This window comes from Canis aureus, chromosome 28, assembly GCF_053574225.1.
Source record: "Canis aureus isolate CA01 chromosome 28, VMU_Caureus_v.1.0, whole genome shotgun sequence".
NCBI classification, from domain to species: Eukaryota; Metazoa; Chordata; class Mammalia; order Carnivora; family Canidae; genus Canis; species Canis aureus.
Window position 1 is genome coordinate 34,470,332 of NC_135638.1, and position 23,290 is coordinate 34,493,621.

The 23,290-nt window shown below is 41.6% G+C and overlaps 1 protein-coding gene across 4 annotated transcripts in view; it reads right to left on the reverse strand.

Moving 5' to 3' along the window:
• Positions 1-23,290, reverse strand: part of LYN (LYN proto-oncogene, Src family tyrosine kinase) — a 115,801-nt gene that overhangs the window by 48,348 nt on the left and 44,163 nt on the right. For 2 of the 4 annotated variants that reach the window (XM_077876909.1, XM_077876911.1), the window contains exons 2-8: positions 12,610-12,746; positions 9,642-9,687; positions 8,297-8,402; positions 6,684-6,782; positions 6,459-6,562; positions 5,590-5,739; positions 4,623-4,775 (exon numbers count right to left, since the gene is read on the reverse strand). In XM_077876909.1, the coding sequence (XP_077733035.1) occupies positions 4,623-4,775; positions 5,590-5,739; positions 6,459-6,562; positions 6,684-6,782; positions 8,297-8,402; positions 9,642-9,687; positions 12,610-12,741 (790 nt within the window). In that variant the 5' untranslated portion in view covers positions 12,742-12,746. The remainder of the gene's footprint in view (positions 1-4,622; positions 4,776-5,589; positions 5,740-6,458; positions 6,563-6,683; positions 6,783-8,296; positions 8,403-9,641; positions 9,688-12,609; positions 12,747-23,290) is intronic. The other 2 variants (XM_077876910.1, XM_077876912.1) reach the window with 1 other exon arrangement.

Below are 23,290 nucleotides of genomic sequence, written 5' to 3' on the forward strand. Positions count from 1 at the left end.
CAAGGTCTCAAAGAGAAATTTGTGCATTTGTGCATCCATGTACATAGCAGCATTACTCACAATAGCCAAAAGGTGGACTCAACCCAAGTGTCTATCAGAGGAGGATGAATGGATTAGCAAATGATGATATATACACATAATAGAATATTAGCTTTACAGTGGAAAGAAATTCTGTCACATGCTATAACATGGGTGAGTCCGGAGGACATGCTAAATGAAATAAGCAGGTCACAAAAAATGTACATACTTTATGATTCTGCTTATTTGAGCTATCTAGGCTGGTCATATTTATAAAGACAGAAAGTAGAATGGCAGTTGACTGGGGTTGGGAAGAGGGGGGAAAGGGGAATTGTTGGTTAAAGAGTATAGAAGCCAGTTTTGCAAGATAAAAAGAGCTTTGGAAATTGATTGTATGATGGGAATGTCCATGACACACTTAAAAATGGCTAAGATGGTAAATTTAATGTCAATGCATTTTACCACACATACAAAATGATTAGCAAATCTATTCAAATGGTGAATTTCCACAAGATTTTTACCCTCTTTCAGTTTAAATCCAAGTAACACTCAGGATAGACGGTTACATATTTCCCAGTGCCTCATTTCTCCTGTCTTCTCAATCTGTTTCTCCCACCAGCTGGGCACATGCTAAAAAAAATGTTCTCTAACATCAGCGTGAACATTTAGCATGCAGCCAGCAGAAGCTCATGAACAGGAAAGGGTGAGCAATGGGCAGGAGAATCTACTATATCTGCATTTGGAAGCAGAGGTTTTCCTAACCTCAGAAAGACCAATGTGCTCGAGCCGCAGGTGACAATTTCAGCACTCAGGACAGAAGTTAGGGTGTACCCCCTGTTGCTACGCTAGCTTCACCCCTTTGTCAGTTTCTTTGGCCGAGTTGGGCTGGCATATGTCACCTGTGAGCATCAACAAGTCAAAGCTGGCAAAGAGGTTACCATTCTACTTGCTAGTAACTCTCAAGACAATTTTAAGAAAACATGAGAGGACTAGCATAATCTCTTCTCCTCAAATCGATAACTTCCCAGACTAGCAGATCTTATCTCTTATCTCTCCAGTGCAAATAGCATGTAGTTTGATGCCTTTATCCTGGCCTCGAAGCTGAACATGAGGAAGTTTGAACAAAACTCCAAATCATCATTTCATATGCAGGGTTACTGTTTTAGAGCAGATGACTAGACCCCAGTTAAGCTCCCTCTACTTTTCTCTTCAGGACAAGTATGCAATTCCTCTATTGGCAAACATTCACAGGCAGGTCTAACTGGATTATTTATAGTTTGAACTCATGATTGAAATTGGGGGAAATCCACTGAAATGTAGCTTCCAGTGACTATGGTCAAATACTGTAAAATAAAGATAATAAAATCAGAGTGCACAGAACCATATTCTATAAGAAACACATCAAGGTATATAATCTCATTCTCATTTCAGCAGCTGAGGAGATAGTTGTTTCACATTTTACTGATGAGGAAACTGATGAGGTCAAATTAACTTGTAAATAGCTTATTAGCAAGCAAGTCCAGGTCTCAGGATGCCAGAGCATCTGGCTTCTTCACTGCTTTGAATGACTTTGGGCAAGTCGTTCATCTGAGTCTAGTGTCTTTGTTTATCAAATGATGACAATAATTCCTAGCTCACAGGGTTACTGCCTTGAGTATGAGAGATAATGGATGAATATGTGCCTAGAAGGGGGCCAGTGGTCACTGTATAGCTTGGATTTTCCTTCTTCTCCTCCTCTTGTCCTTCTACTTCATCGTCTCCTCCCCAGTCAAAGTCGCAGTAAATACAGGGAGGAAAGAGCACTCAGATGGCCAGAAGGAGAAGGCAGATACCTGGTTCTCTCAGTGAGTCAGTAGGGTTGGAGAAGACACATTTGGGGAAGTGTGCCCTGAGGATACAGCATCACTTACTACTTAGATACTATTCACATGCAAAGGCATCACCTGAGCCAAATCATGGAAAAACCCAAATAAGGAACATTTCACAAAACAACCAACCCATGTTCTATAAAACATCAGTGTCATAAAGGATGAAGAAGGGCTGAGGGGCTGTTCCAGAATAGAGGATACAGAAGACATGTAAACTAAATGAAAATACCTGATCCCAGGGAGCTCAAGGGCATTTCTGGGACAACTAGAGAAATTCTGGACTCTGTATTAGATAATAGTATGTATTGATGTTAGAGCTCCTAAACATGGCCAATGCATCATGTACTATATTGGCCCTGCTCTTAAGAGACACATATTTCAGTATTTAGGGGTGAAAAGTCATCACATCTGCAACTCACTCTCAAGTGACTCAACAAGAACAAGAAAAATAAAATAAAATATGTATGTGTGTGTATGTATAAAAGAGATAAAGCAAATATAGCAAATCACTAATTGGTGAACCCAGGTGAGGGTTTGCAATGTTTATAATACAATTCCTGCCCATATTCTGTGGGTTTCCAAAAAACTTAAAGAAATAAATACAAATACCTCAGAGGAATAAAGAGGAATAAAGAAGGTGGCTTTTTAAAAAATGAGCAGCTAACAGCTTGATGATTCCTCAAAAAGTTAGTAACAGAATTACCATATGACTCAGCAATTTCACTCCTAAAAGAATATATATACCCAAGAGAAATGAAACCATTTGTCCACACAATCGTACATGAATGTTCAAAGCAGCATTAGTCACAATAGCCAAAAGGTGGAAACAACCCAAATATCCAACAACAGATAAATGGACAAATTATGGTATATCCATACAGTAGAACACTATTCAGCCATAGAAAAGGATGAAATTCTGACATATGCTACAACATGGATGAGCATTGAGGACATTATGTTAAGTGATATAAGCCTGTCACAAAAGGGCAAATACTGGATGATTCTACTTACATGAGGTACCTAGACTAGTCAAGTTCACTGACACAGAAAGAAGAATGCCAGGGTCTAGGGGAAAAGGGAAATGGGGAATGACTGCTTCATGGGGACAGTGCTTCCTTTTGGGGTGATAAACATATTTTGGAACTAGGTGAAGGTGGTAGTTGTGCAACAATGTGAATGTAGTAAATGTCACAGAATCGTTCACTTTGAAATGACTGATTTTATGTTACATAAATTTTACCTCAAAAAAAAGGGGAAAAGGCAGATAGATAAAGGGGGAGTTTGATATTATGACCTGGGCCACAGAGTGTGAACAAGCAGAGGCCACATCTGGAGCACACACTCACACCCACGAATCTGCTGACTGGGATGGAGATGGTGTGCCTCGTAGGCACTACTGACTGGTTCTGGAATATGCCAACCAAAATGAAGAGAGTCAGGTTGTGTAATTATAATTTACCTGAATTCCATGATATGTTCACAGCATACTGTGTCAGTATCTGATGCATTTAAAAGATGCTTCAACTAAAGCAACAGTAACTGGAGAAAATTGGCAGTACTCTGATCCCAGAGGGCAGGATTTTAAAGGAGAAACCTCTCCCTCACAGACCCCTGGATGGGCAAGTGAAATGCCTATGTGACTGCAGCAGCCTCAGAGTTTAGTTTCTGCTCGGCTGGGACTGCATGTTATTAAAAGCTGCTACTCCTTCGTCTCTCTAGAAAATATAGTTGCTTTCAGTCACACCAAGCTACTACAGAAAGTGACCCAATAAGATGTGTATGACCTCACATATCATCCTTAACAAAAGCAACTGTATCCTCAAAGAGAACACGGGTTTTTTTTTTTTTTTTAAAAAAAAAGGTTTTAAAAATTCTATCATAAAAGAAAAAAATCACATTCACTGTAAAAACTTTAGAAAAGACAGATGGGGGAAAAGCCCCTGGAGAAGTCACTGCTCTAATTTCATTGTACCTCTTGTCAGCCTGAGAAGGCAGGACTTAACAGTAAGGAATGATTCATCAATGGTGGCACTTGGAGTGTCTTTAGAAACTTTCTTGGTGAGAAATTGCAATAAATATGATGCTTCTTACTATACCCACTGGTAAGAACAATCCTCACCCCGAATATAATTTTCTCTGAGAGGGAGGCAAATTTCCTGCACTTAAAATATGGTAATGAGAATCTGGTGATGAGAGAATCATGAACAAGTAGACAAAACAATCAGGAGAAAAACCCACTTTTTATTTTGAAAGAGAGTCACTACGGGGAGGAGAAATGAAATAGGTAAAGAGGATGAAGAGGTGCAAACATCCAGTTATAGTATAAATAAGTCATGGGGATGAAAAATACAGCATAGAAGAGATAGTCAATAGTATTGTAATAATGTTGTATGGTGATAGATGGTGACTACATTGCCCATGATGAGCAGAGCACAGCATATAGAATTGTCCAATCACTGAAATGTACACCTGAAATGAATATAGCATTATATGTCAACTATATTTCAACTAAACATTAAAAAAATTGTTTAAAAATGTTTAAAAAGAAGAAAGAGAATTACAATGAAGAAAGGCCAATGAAACCATTTTTGCAGGCCAGTTTTTCGTGCCAGGTGGGCAGAGCAAAACAAAAGAAGTGATGCTTCTGACATCGCTTAATGTTCGGCTGAGAAAATGGACAGAAATTTGCTTGAGCCCTTAACTCTCTGGTCGCCTCATCCAGAGCCACGCACTCACCCATCCAGACTTCCCCGAACTGCCCGGCACCAAGCCTTTTCACCAACTTGATGGATTCCCGTGGGATTTCCCAGGCATCTTTGTCCCATGGCTTTTGTGGTTTGGGGCTAATACATGCCTTCTCCAATCTTCTGCACAAGCCATCTGACTGCTCTAATTTGAAAGAGAAAAAAAAAGGTTAAGAAATGTCCTACTTTGTATTTTACTAGGATCTATGAAGAAATTTCGACTCCTAGTGTGATCATTTCCAGCTGGACGTAATCTAGAACCTAAAATCCTATGGGGGTACCTGTTGTCTAATTGTAATTTTGAAAATTCTTACTGGAAAAACAATATGTGATTAAAACACACTTGATTGTATCCATTAGTACCATTTGCAAACCTACCATGTGTATCCCCTCGGAGTGAGGAGCAGAAGTAAACAGTTCCTGCAGCTGCCCCCTACAATCGACTTTAACCCCACAGGGAATGAACATAAAGACTACCCATGGGTTTGGCTTCGCAGGGCTGAAACACGTGGCACTGGAGACAGAGGACCATTGAATTGCCACTTGTAAATATTTTCTTCTTGTTATTTCTGTCTTCTTTTACCCAGACATATACACATATATATACAAAGACACAGAGCTGCAAATCTGCATTCTGATGCCAAATATTTAAAGATGTGTTATAAAAATATGCACTACGTGAAAAGAATATTCATCTTCCACTTCACAGTGTTAGAACATTAACTGTCAAACAGCATAGATGAGGTGGGAAGAGCTGGGATAATTATTCACTAAGATCAAATCTGACTGTAGATGCATAGTTAATTATAGATTAACTTAGAATCAATTTCAGAATATGATCCTCCAACTTCATCCAAAAGAAGTATGAGGTAGAAGAATTTTAATCTAAAAAAGTGCTTGACCCCCTCCGGTTCACAAAAAATCTGTTTTGTCTTGGCCAACCTTCAATTTTCACTTACTTTGGTAATGTTTAATCATGTCGCTGATACAAGGAAAAGTGATTCGTGGAGAGATGTAATATCCCCCATTGTCCAGACTTCTAATTTTGTAGTGCTTAATAACATCACCATGCACAGGGTCATAATCTCTGACGGAAAGAGAGTAGCTTCCTGTGGGGGGAAAAACACAAGTAAAGATTATGCTTGTATTTTACAAGTAAGATCTGCTTTACCCAACACTGTAGTCCACATTTTTGGCCATAAAATATGCAAAATGTAAATCAAGTATGTATGTAGTGCATAATTTTAAGTCCTGTAAAAAGTCTACCTGACACATGAAGCTACCATGTTGTTGCTCTGTAGCTTACCAACATGTCACATTCCTTCTTCAGGCTAGATTTATTATTATTATTATTTTGCTGAATTGGAAAGTTATTTTGATTTTCTTCCTCTTAAAAATTTCAAGATTTACTCTTAATCATAGTGTAGGAGGCTCAGCAAACATAAAGCTTGGTAGGAAATGGCCGTAATTAGGTCTGCTTTCTATGTCACTTTTAGTAGCAAAACTAATCATTTGAGTTTATTGTTATCAAACTATAACACTTTCACTACCAGCACATCTCTCTTTTTTTTTTTTTTTTAAGATTTTATTTATCTATTCATGAGAGACACAGAGAGAGAGGCAGACACACTGGCAGAGGGAGAAGCAGCCCCATGTGGTCTCCATCCCGTGACCCCGGGATCATGCCCTGAGCCGAAAGCAGACACTCAACCACTGAGTCACCCAAGGCGTCCCTTTTTTTTTTTTTTTTAAATAAGAAATCTATGCTAAATTTCTAAGAATGATTTCCTAAGTAGTGATTTATAAGAGGACTTAAAACACTTCCTACCTTTTAATGTTTCGCTTTCTCTGATAAGAAAAGCTCCAGCACTGTTCCCTGGCGCCAGAAGCTGCCTTTCTGCATCTTTCCTGGTTATATCCTTGAAAAACCACCTGAGAAGACATTTTCACATTTCATAGATGTTATGCTCCAGGGAAGGAAAAAGATAAGGAATGCAAAAGAAAGCCAGTGCAGCAAACAAAACCATCAAAGATGGCAACTGTAAGGACTCACTCTTCTGTTTCCAACGTGTTCACTTTGGCTACATAGTTGCTGGGGATGAACCCTTCTCTCTTTGTTGAAAGAGATTTAGCTTTCCACCATTCTCCAAGTCTGGAATAGAAAGAGACATCAAAAAGTTTTTGTATGCAGGGGCATCTGGCTGGTTCTGTGGGTAGAGCATGTGACTCTTGATCTCGGGCTTGTGGGTTTGAGCCTTATGTTGAGTGTAGGTAGGGGTTACTCTAAAAAAAAATGAAATCTTTAAAAAAATAAGTGTTTGGATCTAAAGAGTCAAGAGCTGCAATAGCAGTTGTTTTAAGGTGTCTGTTTTTAGGGGGTGAGGGAGGGTGGGAAGATCCCTGGAACCCCAGAATCCAGTGGGAAAATTCACTCCTTTTGCTGAAATAAAAATATGTGTAGAGACTCAGGCAAAGGAAAACAGCCTCACAACTGGGTCACTGTGCTCAGTGCTGCACACACAAGAGTTGGTGAAAATGGTTCCTATCTTGCAGAAGCAACATGTTTGTTTTTTTTTTTTTTTTTTTTTTTAAATGTTTATTTATTTATGATAGTCACAGAGAGAGAAAGAGAGAGAGGCAGAGACACAGGCAGAGGGAGAAGCAGGCTCCATGCACCGGAAGCCCGATGTGGGACTCGATCCCGGGTCTCCAGGATCGCGCCCTGGGCCAAAGGCAGGCGCCAAACCCCTGCGCCACCCAGGGATCCCAGAAGCAACATGTTTGTAATCTCTCCCAGGATGTCTAAGAAATGCCGTAGGATCCTTACAGAAATAGGAGTCAAGAGAACAGTGAACCACAGCTCTGACGTTATAAACACCTTTGTTAAAACATCCCATTTCCATAGGGAGATGCTTGGTGATAAGAAATAGAAACCATAAAGCAATTCCAAGCAGGTAGGCTCATCCCCACGTTCTTGTCCTCAGCATGGAGTCAAGGAGGAGGCCAGGGCCAGGGAAGGAGACAGGAGTGGAGGGGTCCTCATGAGCCTCAACTATGATCCTCAAATTCCCCCACACAGTCAGGTTCCTGGACTGTCAGACTTGAAGGACAACCACAACTGACACCAGGCTGTGGCCTACTGGATGCCTATACTATTTGCATACACACATGCACACAACATTCTCATATGAACCCCGGCGACAGAGGTACTGCCGTTTCCATTTCATAAGTGAAGAAACTCAGGTATAGAGTTGAAGTGACTCGTCAAGATCACACAGCTCTCAAGAGGCAGGGCCAGGATTAGGTCCAGGTTCACATTCAGCCAGTAAGCGATAACTGTTCTTAACCACTTAGCACCTTGTACTTACTAAGGGGGCTCCCTCCTCCAATCCTGGTTGGCAGGCCAAGATGACAATGTGCGCAAGACTAGGGGGAAATCCATATTCTCAGTACTGAGATCCTGTGGTCTGAGCCACAGGTCTGTGAGTCAGGACAAGAGGGCGGGAAGATCCCTTTGGCCATATTCCTTATACTTCCAAAGCCCTGCTAGCAGCAAGGAGGCAGCGAGGCTGGTTATTGCTGGGCTACTGGAAGCAAATCGAAGGGGACAGGACTCAGTGGCTAGAGAAAAGGGACAGCAGGCACAGTGTGCATAGGTGTACTTACTCCTCCAGGACTTTCATTTTCTCTCCTTTCTTGAAAGACAAGTCATCTGGATGGATGCCATCATAGGGGTACAAGGCTACCACGATGTCTCCTTGCTCCTCTGGATCTAAAGATGAAGGAGGAAAGGGAAAATTTTCAAGAATCCATCAATGGTAACATTTTAACAAGTCTTTATCAGGCACATAATGAATAATGAGTGTGTTTCCTGCCTAGTGGGGGCTCAGAGCCCACATGGTCTGCAGTAAGTAACATATTACACACACTGGATACAGTATATGTTATCTCCAATCATACAGACCCTACCACTATACTTAATTCCAGCTCTATATCTAAGAAATGATACAGCCATGTTCAGAGCAGGATTATTTGCAATAGCTAAAAAGAGATAACACGGGTACCTGGGTGGCTCAGTTGGTTAAGCGTCTGCCTTTGGCTCCAGTCATGATCTCAGGGTCCTGGGATGGAGCCCCATGTCGGGCTCCATGTTCGGGGGGAGTCTGCTTCTCCCTCTGTCTCTGCTCTTCCCTCCCCACACAGGTCATGCTCACTCACTCTCTCTCTCTTCCTCAATTAAACAAAATCTTTAAAAATAATAATAATAAAAGGAGGAAACAGTCCAAATGTTCAGTGACAAATGAATGGCTAAACAAAATGTGGCTTGTACACAGATCAGAATACTATTCAGCTTTAAAATGGAAGGACATTCTGACACCAGCTACAACATGGATGAACCCTGCAGACATTACACGAAGTGAAATAAGCCAGACATGAAAGGGCAAAAACACGCTAAGATTCCATTTATTTGCGGTCCCTAGAGTAGTCAAAATCATTGAGATGGAAAGTATAATAGTGGCTGCCTGGGGCTGAAGGGAGTAGGGGAGCAGGGAGTTAGTGCTTAATTCAGACAGAGTTCCAGTTTGGGGAGATGATGAAGCTCCAGAGATGGATGGTGGTGCTGGCTGCCCAATGATGTGAGTGTACTTAATGCTGCTCAACTGGACACTAAAAAATGGTTACAATGATATATTTTATACTACATGTATTTTTTTTCAAGATTTAATTTATTTATTCACGAGAAACACAGAGAGAGGGGCAGAGACACAGGCAGAGGGAGAAGCAGTTTCTCTGCAGGGAGCCCAATGCAGGACTTGATCCCAGGACCCCGGGATCACGACCTGAGCCAAAGGCAGACGCCCAACCACTGAGCCACCCAGGTGACCCCATGTATTTTTCTACAATGAAAATATAAACAAGAATACCCAAGCTGACTACCTTATAGCATCTCTAACTGTAAAGAAAGGGGGAAAAACCCAAAAAACCCCACTGTGTTGCCATGTAAACATACCTTTAGTTTGAAACCTCTGTCCTGGTAAAAGCTGAGATTCTGAAACCTAGGAAAGAAGATTTGTTAGGAAAAAGATTTTCATGTTTAGCTTTTCTTACTCACATTCATGTTGTACATTATATCACTTTTCTCATGGTAGCAAATAAGGCTTAGAATGGCTAATTTAAGAAGCCAGGAAGAAGAGGAGAACAGAGAAAGCATGTTGCCGAGCTGTGTCCCCACCTACACAGCTCAGAGACAGGGCTCTCCCTCCTGAAAGCAGGCATTTGCCTGAGGTGACGGGAAGTGAACAGGTACAGGCTGGAGTCTGAGCAGGGAAGCCAGGCACCAGGGACAGCAGAGCAGAAGACAGGGATGGTCTGGGTCCCTGCTGGCTCTCCAGGACCCCCAGTTTACCCAGGACTGATCTCCACGTTTCCCAGACTTGTTTAGAAATAAAACCAGTCAGGCCTCTGTCACTAGCAGCTGAGAACAAGTCCTGAGGGATCCAGGCTTCCTGAGGTTGACCCTGCTTCTGTCAAGGGGACAGATGGCGTCCCCATTACTTTGGCTGGGAGGTGAATTAGCAGGAAGGGTCTGTGGGACACAAAGCCACCTTAATGATCTCTTAAATCAAATTCCTTTTTCTCTCAGTGATCATGGGGAGGAGGTAAGAAGTCATGGGCCCCTGGTAAGGAAAGTACTGTCCAAGGCCTATGCCCACAAATCTTATGCAACTTTTCCCTTTGATTAAGTGACTGAACGGAATGAGGCAAAAACAGTTTGCACTGAAATTTAAATTTCTTTCTTTCATTTTTTTGAAATTTAAATTTCTGATGAAAGTTAGCCCATGATAAAATCTCTAATTACAAGGTCGGGGCAGCAGAGGAGGGGGCATGACTGCACGTCCCGGTATCAGAACATCGTGAGTCCGTGTTATCCTTGAATACTTACTTTAAGAAGTTCTAGACTGATATTTTTAATCATGTGGATTTGCATAATTACGATACATGATCAATTACAAATGATTTAGAGGAAATAATTAGAAGATGAAAAACTAATTAAATCACTTTGAAAGCAGCAAGCTGATTTTCAAATACCAAAGAGTCTTTAATTTGCAAACGGGCTTTTTAGAAGCCCAAAATACATATATGCAACTCATCTGCCATGACTCTCTCTTTAAAATGTCTTTTCCTCGGGGTGTTGTTGCATTCCATCGATTCCACCTCACCGGCTCATCAGAGCTCCTCTGACACCAAGCCAGGGTGTGTGCATTTTTGGCACATCTGGCCACAGATGGGAGCGTTATCCGTGGCCATGGGCTAAGGCCAAGCTAATGGGCTCAGGAAACAAGGGCAACTTTAACCAGAGATGGATGGTTAAAGGCACAGAAGGCACAGACTAAAACACAGCATCCGTGAGGGAGTCGCAATATTGCAACCCTGTTTACCATTTCTGCTTTCCAACTCAATTTTTAACCTCTTTTACTCTTAATAGGAATAAAAATGTAAGTTTATATGATTTGCCTTTGTTTTTCTGAATAAAGGGCATGTTTGTTCATCATTTCAAAAGAAAACTTGGGTTCAAAATATGTAAAATGCCTAGTATAGGAGACCAGATTCTTTTAATGAGATCTCTTAAAATCTATCATAAGAAAACTGTGTGTAACTCCAATTCCTTAAATCATTTTCTTTTCTATTAATTATGTTTACACAATATAGTTCTACACTTATACTTGTTTAGGTAATGTTTTAAAGGTTTTTATAGGTATTTTAGGTATTTATCGTCACTAAATTGTTAAAGTTATAGCCATACATTTTGAGTTTTCATATATATAATTATACCATTAATTTATCTAACTAGAAACATTGTGTACAATAATAGCAATAATATATTCACTCTTCATCTTCACTTCTTTTATAGAAGGCCAACAGTGACTTCAAAATTTCAACAGTGAAAAAAAAAATTTCAATAGTGGCATGAGACTTTGACATAGCTCATAGTGACAGGATAATCGGGAGTGGTGGGAAAGAGCTTGTAGAAGGCTTGGTAACAATAATATACTTCTCTAATGCCAAGGCATTATATTTAAAACATGTCAGGCTGGAGACAACTTGAAAATTGTTAATAAAGGCATTGGGGCTAATTTGAAATAGGCTGCTTCCAGCTTAAATGCTTAGGAATTCTATAAAAACTCGGCTATAGGAATTTATACATATATAAATTCCTACATTTCCTATTTAATATATATATATAAAAGAGATGGAAAGGACAAAAGATCTTACATCTGAAATAAAGTGAATTTAACATACCAACTATTAAATGCTCTGTTTCTCTTCTCCATGAAACTGGAAAGTATTAGGTCTTTCTTTGCCCAGCATTTCCCAACTTCATTGAACAGCATATTACACATATAAAATTTCTGGTATAGATACTTTAATGTCCAAGGTCAGGGGACAGAATTAGCTGTGCATTTTTTTTAATCTTTTAATTCTCTATAATAAGTCATGACAACTTGGAATCTGTACAGTTTGGAATTAACTGAAGAATGACAAGATATAGGATAAAATGTGATATGCCAAGGGGCATATTAGCACTTATTTTAGTTTCCAATTTGAATGCAGAATTTCCTTTTGCTCCCAGACCACTGCGCTAATCTTACCACTTATCCTAAGTCACAGGAGTTCAGATAAATAGATTTATCTTTATATATAAAGAGTGGGTCTTTGCACCAGCAATATGAAAGATGATTTTCTTTACATATGAGAGGAGGATCAAAGGCCCTTTCTTGTGTAATAAGTGGCCTGGTTATCTCGAGAATGTCTACAAACTCTTTAAAGGATTAAGTTATAAAGCATATCAAAAATTATTTGAGGCCCAAGTGATGGATCTGATTTTTTGCATGCACACGTTACAGATTTGGCGTTTAAATTACGCAGCCATGCTTTGATCCTGCTGTGGGAATTCTCCCCTGAGACTATCTACTTACTGGCCTTTGCTGTTTATTGGACGTTGGATCTCTCACATAAATAGTTCGGTCAGTATTACGTACTGGTTGAGTCTTCAAATCTATTCCTTCGTCATTCAGATTGTCTTTCCTTTTTGATTTTATACATCCCATATTTCCTGTAGGAATATAAAAGCAACGACATCGTTTTACCATTTTAGAACTGGCTTCAAGCTACCAAAATATCTCTATTAATAAAGAATCAAAAGAATACATTTTCCTTCTTTATTATAGATAGCTTCACAAACTCAAAGGTCAATACTGTTCACCTACCCATTTGCTTGTTCATTCATGTGTTCATTCATTCATTCATTCGTTCAACAACGACTTCTTGAGCCCTAAAGAGGGTCATATTCTTGTGGCAGAGATTTGTGATTTAAAATTACATTACAGTGTGGCGAGTCAATGCTAGAGGACACACGGGACCTAGGAAAGGGCACCTAACTCAGACAAGTGGAAAGAAAGGTCACCAGGGGAAAGTCCTGAAGGAAATGCTCTGTGAGTCAAAATGGGAGGGATGCCAGTCACATGGCAAAGTCAGTAAAGGGATTCCAGGAAGAAGGAACTTCACATGCAAATACTGATCCTGAGATAGCGTGGCCGCTTCAGGGAACTAGTTCATTGTACCCCTTCAGGAACTGGTTCATCTTACTCTTTCAGGGAACAGGGTCAAGATGATCCCTTCAGGGAACTAGTTCTACAATGAGAATGGAAAGGGAGGCACACCTTGTGTGCCAGGCTGGAGAGTTGGTTTTCTTACCTTGTCATTTCACCAGGACATAATGTGCGAGGTGAAGTGAGGGGTCTTGAGGCCCCAGAGGTGAGCATGCTTATGAGCTGGATGGCACAGAACCTGGCTCTGATTGAACGTGGCTTGGGGCCTGGGAACATGGTGGTGGCCTTCACCAAGATTGGAAATAAAAGAGAGACATGGGAGAGGCCATGCCGGGAAGTGCACCCAGATGATGAGATCCAGTGGGCTTCAAGGGAAGATATGGGAGTGTGGAAACCAGGAAAGAGGGTGGAGCTAGTGGCACAAATGATGGCATCAGCAAGCCATGACCATGCACAATACTTTGGAAGAAGAACCGTGGACAGAAGGGACTCAGGCCTGACCAGTGCGGAATGAATGACATCACCATGCTTCTGAATGCTAAACTCCTTTATTCATTTCTTCGATTAGTACTAGGATGTACAGAGAACTGTACCACACAAAGCACTCTGGAGACTAAAGAGATGATTTCAAAAATTGAAGTCAGATATGAATCTTGCCTCACAGAATCTGTACATTAAAAACAACAGCAAAAAAATCTGTTATGAGCTGCTTTAGAAGGTCCCATTGGGCAGTGGTTCCCAAAGCTGAAGGAACACCAGAATCATCAAACTCAACAGAACAGATTCCCTGGACACATTCCAGGAAATTCCTTGCGGCCCAGTAGAGGGCCGCAGGGCGGGAGGGTGGGGGGAGGGAGGCAGGGAGGGCTGGGAGGGCAGTAATCTGTGGAATTCGGAAACACTGCCATTTGGGGACCACTGCCTAGAACTTTAGAGGAGGGAAAGATGATTCGGAGTTTGGGGGAGGAAGTGGTGGGAATCAGGAAATAACTCCCAGGGGAGGAATTGTTCTAAGCAATCTCAAGATCTCTGAACTGTCAAACTGTCATCCACAGGGTACCGCAGCCACAGCTCATCTCTGCAGCTTGTCCTGCAGGCTTCTAGGTGGCTGCTACCTTCAACTTGTTTTATCATCTCATTTTGGATATATGAAGCCTCTAAAGGACAGTCACACCTCTTTCTGAAACTAGTGAGGTGCAGTTCCCAAAATAAAGGGGAAGCAAGTACTTCTTTGATTCAAAACAGCCCCCTTTTTATAATATGCTAAAGTTTCTGCAATGGAGGAGGGTTTTTTAATTGACCTGTAAATAAGCAAGAGAGGTTTTACAGGTGATAAGTAAATAGGCAAGTTCTTTTTCACCAGTCTTAACTTCCACTCCCCCTCCCCAAAAGCTGTGTTTCACTGATCGTCCACAAAGATGCTATACAAGGAGGGAATATGGACCTGGATGAGGCCTCACAGTGCCCACCGCTGAGCACGCAGCCAGGTACAGGGGGAGGCCCTGGAGGGTCCTCTCCTCCACCCCTCACTCCTCGAGGCACTCTGCTTCCCCCTCGCTCTGACCGCACCCCCACTCCCACCCCCACCCCCACGGAGCCTCTGGCTGCTTGCACTCCCACTGCCTGGCCAGCTGCCCCACTCTCTCTTTGTCTCTGTCTGGCTGTCTCTCCCCGTGTCTCTGTATCTGCTTGTCTCTCTCTCCTGCTTTCCTTCTCACTGTCTCTCTGTCTCTCTCTCCCACCCTCTCCAGATCTAGACACAATGTTACCTGCCCAGACTGGTCTTCACTAATGATCCTACTGGAAAGATCACTCTTCTTTTTCTAACTGTGACTGACATCCCATTACATACTGGTTAATTCATGGTTAGCCCCCACCAGAATTGAGGCAGAAGGGGAGCTCCCAACCTGTTTCTTTCTTTTTAAGATTTTATTTATTTATTGGACAGAGAGAGAGCAGAAGCAGAGGGAGAGGGAGAAGCAGGCTCTCCACTGATCAGGGAGCCCAATGGGGGCTCACTCTCAGGATCCTGGGATCGTGACCTGAGCCAAAGGCAGATGCTTAACTGACTGAGCCACCCAAGTGCCCATCCCAGCCTGTTTCTTCAGGGCAGTATTCCCAGCAGCTACAGGCAGCTACACAGTGTCTGTGCAGAACAGGTATGCAGAGAATAAGCGCTGCAAGAATGAATGGATGGAGCAGCTCTGGCTGCTACCGTCTGCCTTTTTTTTTTTAACCGTCTGCCTTTGTACATGCTCATCGTGACTCCTCTTCAAAAGGCGGATGAGAAAAAGGAAAGGAGGTGAAATCCACCTCAGTTGTTTAAAAAGACACAGAAACCTCTATAAGAACAGAGGTTAGAGGAACAAAATGATCAGGAAAATCCATAATGTGTAACTAGTCTGGATACTTTGAAAAGCACAGCGGGTAGAGGGTGATGTCCAAACGATTCCATGTTAAGAGACTAAAGAAACACAATGGGTGAACCTTGAATAAATCCTGGATGGGGGGCAGGGGTGGAGGAGGACACAGTTGGGATAATTGGGGAAATCTGAATATGTTTGAACATAACATTAGGGAGTTGTTGGATTTCATAGGTGATATGATGACAGCACTGTGGTTATGCAAAAGATTGTCTACATCCTAGGTTATGGGTACACATGTATGCAGGGATGGAGTCTCATGTGTCTGCAAGTTATACCACTTTGGCCAATATGAGAAAGAGAAGGGAGTGGGGAGACAAATGTGGCATAACATTAAAAAATCAGTGAATCTAGGTGAGGACAGTCTATTTTTTTTCCTGTGGCTTTGTTATTTTCAAACCAAAAAGTTGGAGGAGAGAGAAAATAAGGGGATATTATATTACTTTTTTTCATAAAATTGTTCAAAATATTAGAAACCCCTGTAGTGTGTGTGTGTGTGTGTGTGTGCGCGCGCACGCACGCGCACACAGGGGATGCATTCAGAAAAATACTTTAAGGGGTATTGTTTCTATATCATGCCAAGTAGTGCGGACTTGATGTCAGCAGGAAGCCATGGAAAGTGGTTTTTTTTGTTTTTTTTTTTTTACCCAGGGAAACAATCTGATGAGACTACTCCTTCCCAGAAAGAACCCTGTAGGAACAAGGGTGAGGAGAAGAGAGCTGAAGAGGGAACATCTGTGACCCACACCTCTGAGGGCATCCGGACAAAGAGACCATGGTGACTGTCCAAGGGCAGTGGCTCTGGGAAGAAAGATGAAGGAGGGAAATAGAAGGCAGGTGGATGTGTGAGGGGTGGTGACAGTCCAAAGATGATCATTTCTTGATGCTTATTTCATAATTTCCCCTCCCCTATCACCAGGGATAATGGAGAATCAGTGCATGGGCCACAGATGGAAACAACTGCATTAGTGCTCCACATGGAGATACCATCCTTGGTCCTTCAGGCTGAGCTGCCCACCCAGCAGGAGCTTTGTGTTGGGACCAGTCTGGCAAGAAAGCTCAGAGAGCTCCTTGTTGTGATATGGGGATGAACTCACACCGGTCTTACAAATTCCTTATGCCATGGGAAGATAACAGAAAGACAGAAGATACAGTGTACCCCCAATAAAAACTGAGAAAGTGATATGAGCCACACTTTACAATGACTCACATCTTAGGATTTTTTAATTAAACACTTATGATTTTCTAAGCATCTCATTTACTGCTTGAAGGAACCCTATGACACAGGTGTTATTAACCCATACACTGAGAGGTCGTATAACCAGTTCCAAAGGCACAGCACTGGGGAATGCTGGTGCTGGGACTCACACACACACTTTTTTAGCTGAAAGTCCATGCTCTGCCATTTTGCCATTAGATGGCTATCTTGAAACTTGTGCTTTATCTACTTCCTAAAGATGCTGAATGAAGGGATTATTTTTATAGCCTGCTTCTTTCTCCAAAGGACTTGAAATGCTTTCACAAAAAAGACAATAATGAGTTTTTAAAAATGAAAACAGAAAAGCTGAGCCAAGGGAAAGAGGAGAATGCAGATGTGGCAACATGGTAGGTACCAGATTTGCTATAGCAGGTTTCCTGGCAGGAAGAGCAAGAGTGCGGGGCGAGTGACGGTGCTTTCACAAAGGGAAGAGGAAGTAGACTGGGCTAGTCACAGGAGGGAAGGCCCCAGCACAGATGCTAAGGTTTCTAATGATGGACATTACATTAGATCTTATGGGTGATGTAGTTGGCAATATTTTCATTTTTTTAAAGCAGTAAATGAAGGCACAATTTCATATGTGGAGATTTAATAATGATAGTTAACTGGGGGGGTTTGACATGCAAATACAGCCCTGGGATACTCATCACATGAGCTTGACTACATGGTCTCAAGAGACACAAACAGCTGGGCAACCATTGCTCACAAACGGGCATCCGCCCCCACATCCAGGAAATGGGAGGTGGGTAACTTTTCTTTCCAAAAATGTCTGTCTGTCACTGGAACAAATACCCACTGGCTGGCTTATCCTCACTTAAGGGCCTTAGAACACCAACATTCTTTAAAAAAAAAAAAGATTTTGGAGAAAAGACTAAGTATGAGTCCTCATTCATCACCCTGCCACCTGTGGTCAGATCCAATAATGCCTTACAATTATCCACGTATTCAACAAAGAAGCAACAGTCCACTTGGAATTCTACTTTTGGGGATCAGATTTGTTCTTTTTTTCCCCTCTAGCTTAATGCAGTTATAATTGACACATGCCTTTGTGTGAATTTAAGGTACATAACATAATGATTTCATATACTACATATTATGAAATGATGACCACAATACAGTTAGCTAACACATACATCACTTCCCATGGTGGTCAGGTGTAGTTTGTTTTTATGATAAGGACTTTTAGAGGATTTGTTCCTGAGATACACTTGAATAGGGCTCAAGGATGTTCATATGATTGTTTTGTGTATTATATAGAAAAATCATCTAGACATCCATCAATTGGAGAAAATTCATTAAATTGGATCAAACTGACGTATTCTGAGAGTAGGGTGAATTAAAAGAGATTTGCATAATTTGGGCATTCTTGATCACCCATCATTATTGATTGATTGATATACATAGTTATGCACATGTATCCATATATCCACAGAGAGTCTGAGAGGATACCCACCACCATGTTGATTAGGTTCTAAAGGCCACTTGTAAGGTAAAAGATCCTATACAGAAATTTTCTCTTAGAAATTCCTAAGGAAGATACTAAAATTTACAAGATATTTTGGAGCAAGGACTGTAGAGTTGGCTTGCTGACCTCAAATCCTGGGTTCATCAATCATTAACTGTGTGATCTTGGGCAAGTTGCCAAACCTCTCTGTCCTTCAGCATTCTTCTGAAAAATGGAGATGACTTTATCTGGCTCAATGTATTGTTACAGTGATTAAATCCATTAAATTATGGATATTTGTAAAGTGCTTAGAAGTATGCTTAAAACAGCACACAGTAAGAGCTAAATGTATGTGCATTAAACACATAGATAAATGCCATCTAAATGCTAGTTTTCCCTCCAAAAGTGCGAGAGAAACATTCCCGTTGAGGAGAAGCACAGCACAACCCCCCAGCCCCACCCCAAAGAGGGAATAGTAGGAGCACATCCCCTGTCCCACCTGCAAGGTGGCACCCAGGCTACTGAGATCATATAAATGAATGCACATTTTCTTCCTCCCCCCACCTCCTCTATTTTGGGCAAGCACCTTATATGCTACACCAACTCTGCTGTATACTTTGGTATTACAAGATGGCCTGAATTGTGAATGTATGCATTACTCTGTAATTAAGGAGTGGGGAAAGAAGCTGTTCGGTGAGAGAGGTTCCTAAGTTTGCACATTACATATGTTTTTGGTAATATTTTGTTTGTCATAGATTTCCTAAGCTTAAAAGGTAAGCTTATGGGGTACCTCCCATATATTATATTTCAAACTATATTTTTCAACGTGTAGTTCAAGTCCATACAAATCACCTCCCTGACTGCTACAAAAAATTTTGAAATCACTAATTTCTTGTATTATCAGATCTCAGTGAGATGAAACGTAGGAAACTAGATGCCACTTCCCCCTATGAAAGCTGAATCCATGTTTTAACAATTCCATGCAATCTTAGATCTTAACATTTAAAAACAAAGTTACTAGAATTTAACCCCTCAGAACCTCAGTTTCTAGCCTTTACAAAAGAAACTGTGGTGGTATCACGTTTTGTTTTTACTATGACTCGTAAATTTTCTCTCTTTATTCTAGCAGCCACCAAAAAGAAACTAAAAACTTTTGGCAGGGGTGTTAAACTTCACCACCACTTCCCAAACTGACTGCTTTCCTTTGCCCTGAGTATTCCCAGTAGCTCTGAAATCTTCCTGCTATGTTATCGACCTCTTGCCTGACCTTGCAATATGAAGCGGTCATCCTGGAGTTACTAGAAATGTCTATGGGGGTAGGGAAGAAAGAGAAGAACATGTAAGAGAAGTAGGTAATTACATGTTCTTCTGGCATTGCACCTGGCATTGCCCAGACAAGGAAAGCAAAGCCCTGATGTGAATTTGTGCCAGGTTGTCAAAGGTCTTAGTAAAAGTGGAGCTTGGGCCATAGGATTCAGAGCTGCACTTTACCCACCCAAACCCTTGCTGCCTCTCTGGGGAGTGAGTTTTATCTCTAAAACAGTGAGTTTAGAAAAACGAGACCAAGAGAAAGGAAGTCCCAAGGACTAAAGGATGAGTGGTAACCAGTAACCATCCCAAACAAAAGTGATCTTGAGCTTCCAAAATTGGCTGGGTTTGGTTCAAGGGTCATTCATAGGAATGAATCCCTAAAATAATGTCCTCCATGCCTCGCGCTTGCATTCCAGGACCAGTAATTTAACTCAAGAGTATTACTTTGGAAGCCCAAATCAAAGCCTTTTTGACACACTTTGATTGTTTTCCTTCTCACTTTACTTTCAGGAATGAGACATCAGAGATGTTTTCAGAGAAACAAAGTCTAGGAAAAAGTTGTCATGTTTTCTTCAACCTACCAGAGAGCAAATGGGTCAGAGAAGCCTCAGAGGTAGGTTCAGACCAGCAGAGGAGGAGAAAGCTCCAGAACCAAACTCACAATCAACTCCATCAGTTCCTACCTTAAGTAGCTTTCTTTTTTTTTTTTTTTTTTTTTTTTTGCCAATTTTCCTAAATTCCTTTTGAAAAAAATAGAATTGAAAAAGGTATAGCCAGGGATCCCTGGGTGGCTCAGCGGTTTAGCGCCTGTCTTTGGCCCAGGGCGCGATCCTGGAGTCCCGGGATCGAGTCCCACGTTGGGCTCCCGGCATGGAGCCTGCTTCTCCCTCCTCCTGTGTCTCTGCCTCTCTCTCTCTCTATGTCTATCATGAATAAATAAATAAATAAATTTTTAAAAGAAAGAAAAGAAGAAAGAAAGAAAGAAAGAAAGAAAGAAAGAAAGAAAGAAAGAAAGAAAGAAAAAAGAAAAGAAAGAAAGAAAGAAAGAAAGAAGAAAGAAAAAGGTATAGCCAGACTCTCCTTACTTAAACAACTAAGATTTCTCTCCTTTGTATGTCATGATAATAATTTTCGAACCTTCTCGGTATTTTTCTTGTACGAAGTTTCCCAGAAAACCATTGTTGGCACAGTTAGTAAGCTGGTAACCCAGTTCGCCTGGGTCCAGACCCTGGCATTGACCAGCCTCTAATATGAGGTCCCTGAGGATTAAATACCACATGTAGTGGGAACAGTGTCTTGGAGCAATTAAGTCAATGTCATTTTGGTATCTGGCAATCCCAGCTCCTGGTGTTCCTCTGGGTTCCATATTAAGAGCAAATCCTGACAACTCAGATCACAGGGCTGCTCTAGGATGTGGATTATCATCTCCAGTCTGTGTCGAAGGTTGCCCCCACCCCCAGAAGGGAGGGCGGTGTGCTTTACAAGCACTTCTTGAGTTATAGAAGGTGAGAAAGAGGAGCCTGAAAGAAGCATTACGAAGAGTAAGAGTGGGGTAGAACATGTGCCCAAGGGGGCCACCCCCTACCCACTTTTACCATTAAGGGCCAACTGGGAAAGGCAATGGATGGGGTGGGAAGTGGCTTTTAGAACATCTGGTAGTTCGGGGCACCTGGGTGGCTCAGTGGTTGAGTGTCTGCCTTCGGCTCAGGTCGTGATCTCCGGGGTCCTGGGATCGAGTCCCACATTAGGTTCCCCGCAGGGAGCCTGCTTCTCCCTCTGCCTGTGTCTCTGCTTCTTTCTGTGTGTCTCTCATGAATAAATAAGTAAAATCTTAAAAAAAAAAAAAAAAAGAACACCTAGTAGTTTTATGTCTGTACACTTAGAGCCAGCCTGGAGGAGTTGCTGGATCTGAAATATTTGCTGCCTCCCTCTTTGCTTCCCACCTCAAACAGGGTGAATGAAGCACACAGGGAGGCTGTCAGCCTGTTGAAGGTATAAGGGGCTCTGGAATTTTCCAAGTGTCCTGATGTGATCCACTCTCCACAATCAGTAGTGCCCAGTCATATATCAGCAGACATACAAAGACCATGAAGAGAATCTGTGGCTTTTTTTCTCCCAAAATAGCACAACAGAAATGCTGTATTGACTTAAGAACTTACTAATCTTAGAAGGGAGCAGGAGAAGAAACGTGAAGGTCGAAGATCCTATCTTAAAAATGTGGCAGCATGATGAGGAAAAAAAAACCCAAAAACCTAAATTGGAAAAAACTCAAACCCTGCTGGTAAACTTAAGGTTGCTTTACTACCTACTGCTATTCAGAGGGATGAAGAGAGATAATTAAAGAATGTAAAGTCTTTTTTTCTCATTGTTTTTGCACAGCCAGATTGTAGTGTGTACATTCTGCAAGCAAAATGCACATTCAGAGGATTCTGGAATTACATAGTGATGATGGTTTTACAACCTTGGGAGTATACTAAAACTCACTGAATTGTACACTTTAAAAGGGTGAATTTTTTTACAGATTTTATTTATTTTAAAGATTTTATTTATTTATTCATGAGAGACACAGAGAGAAAGAGAGAGAGGCAGAGACACAGGCAGAGGGAGAAGCAGGCTCCTTGCAGGGAACCTGATGTGGGACTCGATTCTAGAACTCCAGGATCACACCCTGGGGGTGAAGGCAAACACTCAACCGCTGAGCCACCCAGGCATCCCTAAAGATTTTATTTATTTATTCATGAAGGACACATAGAGAGAGGCAGAGACATAGGCAGAGGGAGAAGTAGGCTCCCGGTGGGGAGCCCAATGCGGGACTCCATCCCGGGACCCCGGGATCACGACCTGAGCCGAAGGCAGACACTCAACCACTGAGCCACCCAGGCGTCCCTAAAAGGGTGAATTTGTGGTATGTATCAATAAAAAATTAATTCAAAAATATGCTCCCTCTTACCCCCCAAGGGAGATTCAGTGAGGTATGGCTGGCTTCCTCTTCATTCAATTTTCTTGATGTTTCTGTGATCTGATCTGATCAGATGAATCTGACACATTTGAATTTACCTTATGTTTGCCAATGTCCTTATCTGGTTTGAAAGCATTTTTTTTTATTATATGCTGTGATACGCATAGCAACAGTAAGATCCAGCTGTAACATGAATGTATAGCACAAATAATGTTGAGCCGATACTGAGATATTCTGAAATAATGATGCACAGAAAGAGCAAATTGACTGCGTATATCAGCACTTTAATAAGCCAACACAGTTTTAGTCACGGTATTTATTACAGTGAGTCCAGAAAAGACAATTAAAGAGGTAGGTGAGGATTCAAAAACCTGAACGTTTGGAATCTAGAGCAGATATGCTGAAGGGGAATTTGACTCCTGCCTGGAAGAGGGCAGTGGATAACGACAAGTGCAGCAAATTAGGCATCGGGAAGCAGGGCTGCAAGGTCCAGCCGTGACAGACCTGTAATTATGGACAAAACCACTTTCTTCTCTGGGCTCTAATTTCCTCACCATGAAATGAAATGGTTGAACCTGGCATGAGAGAGTAAATGATACTATCTTTACCTTGACAATTTGCATTAAAGTCCTTTAAGATGTGTGTACTTCTTA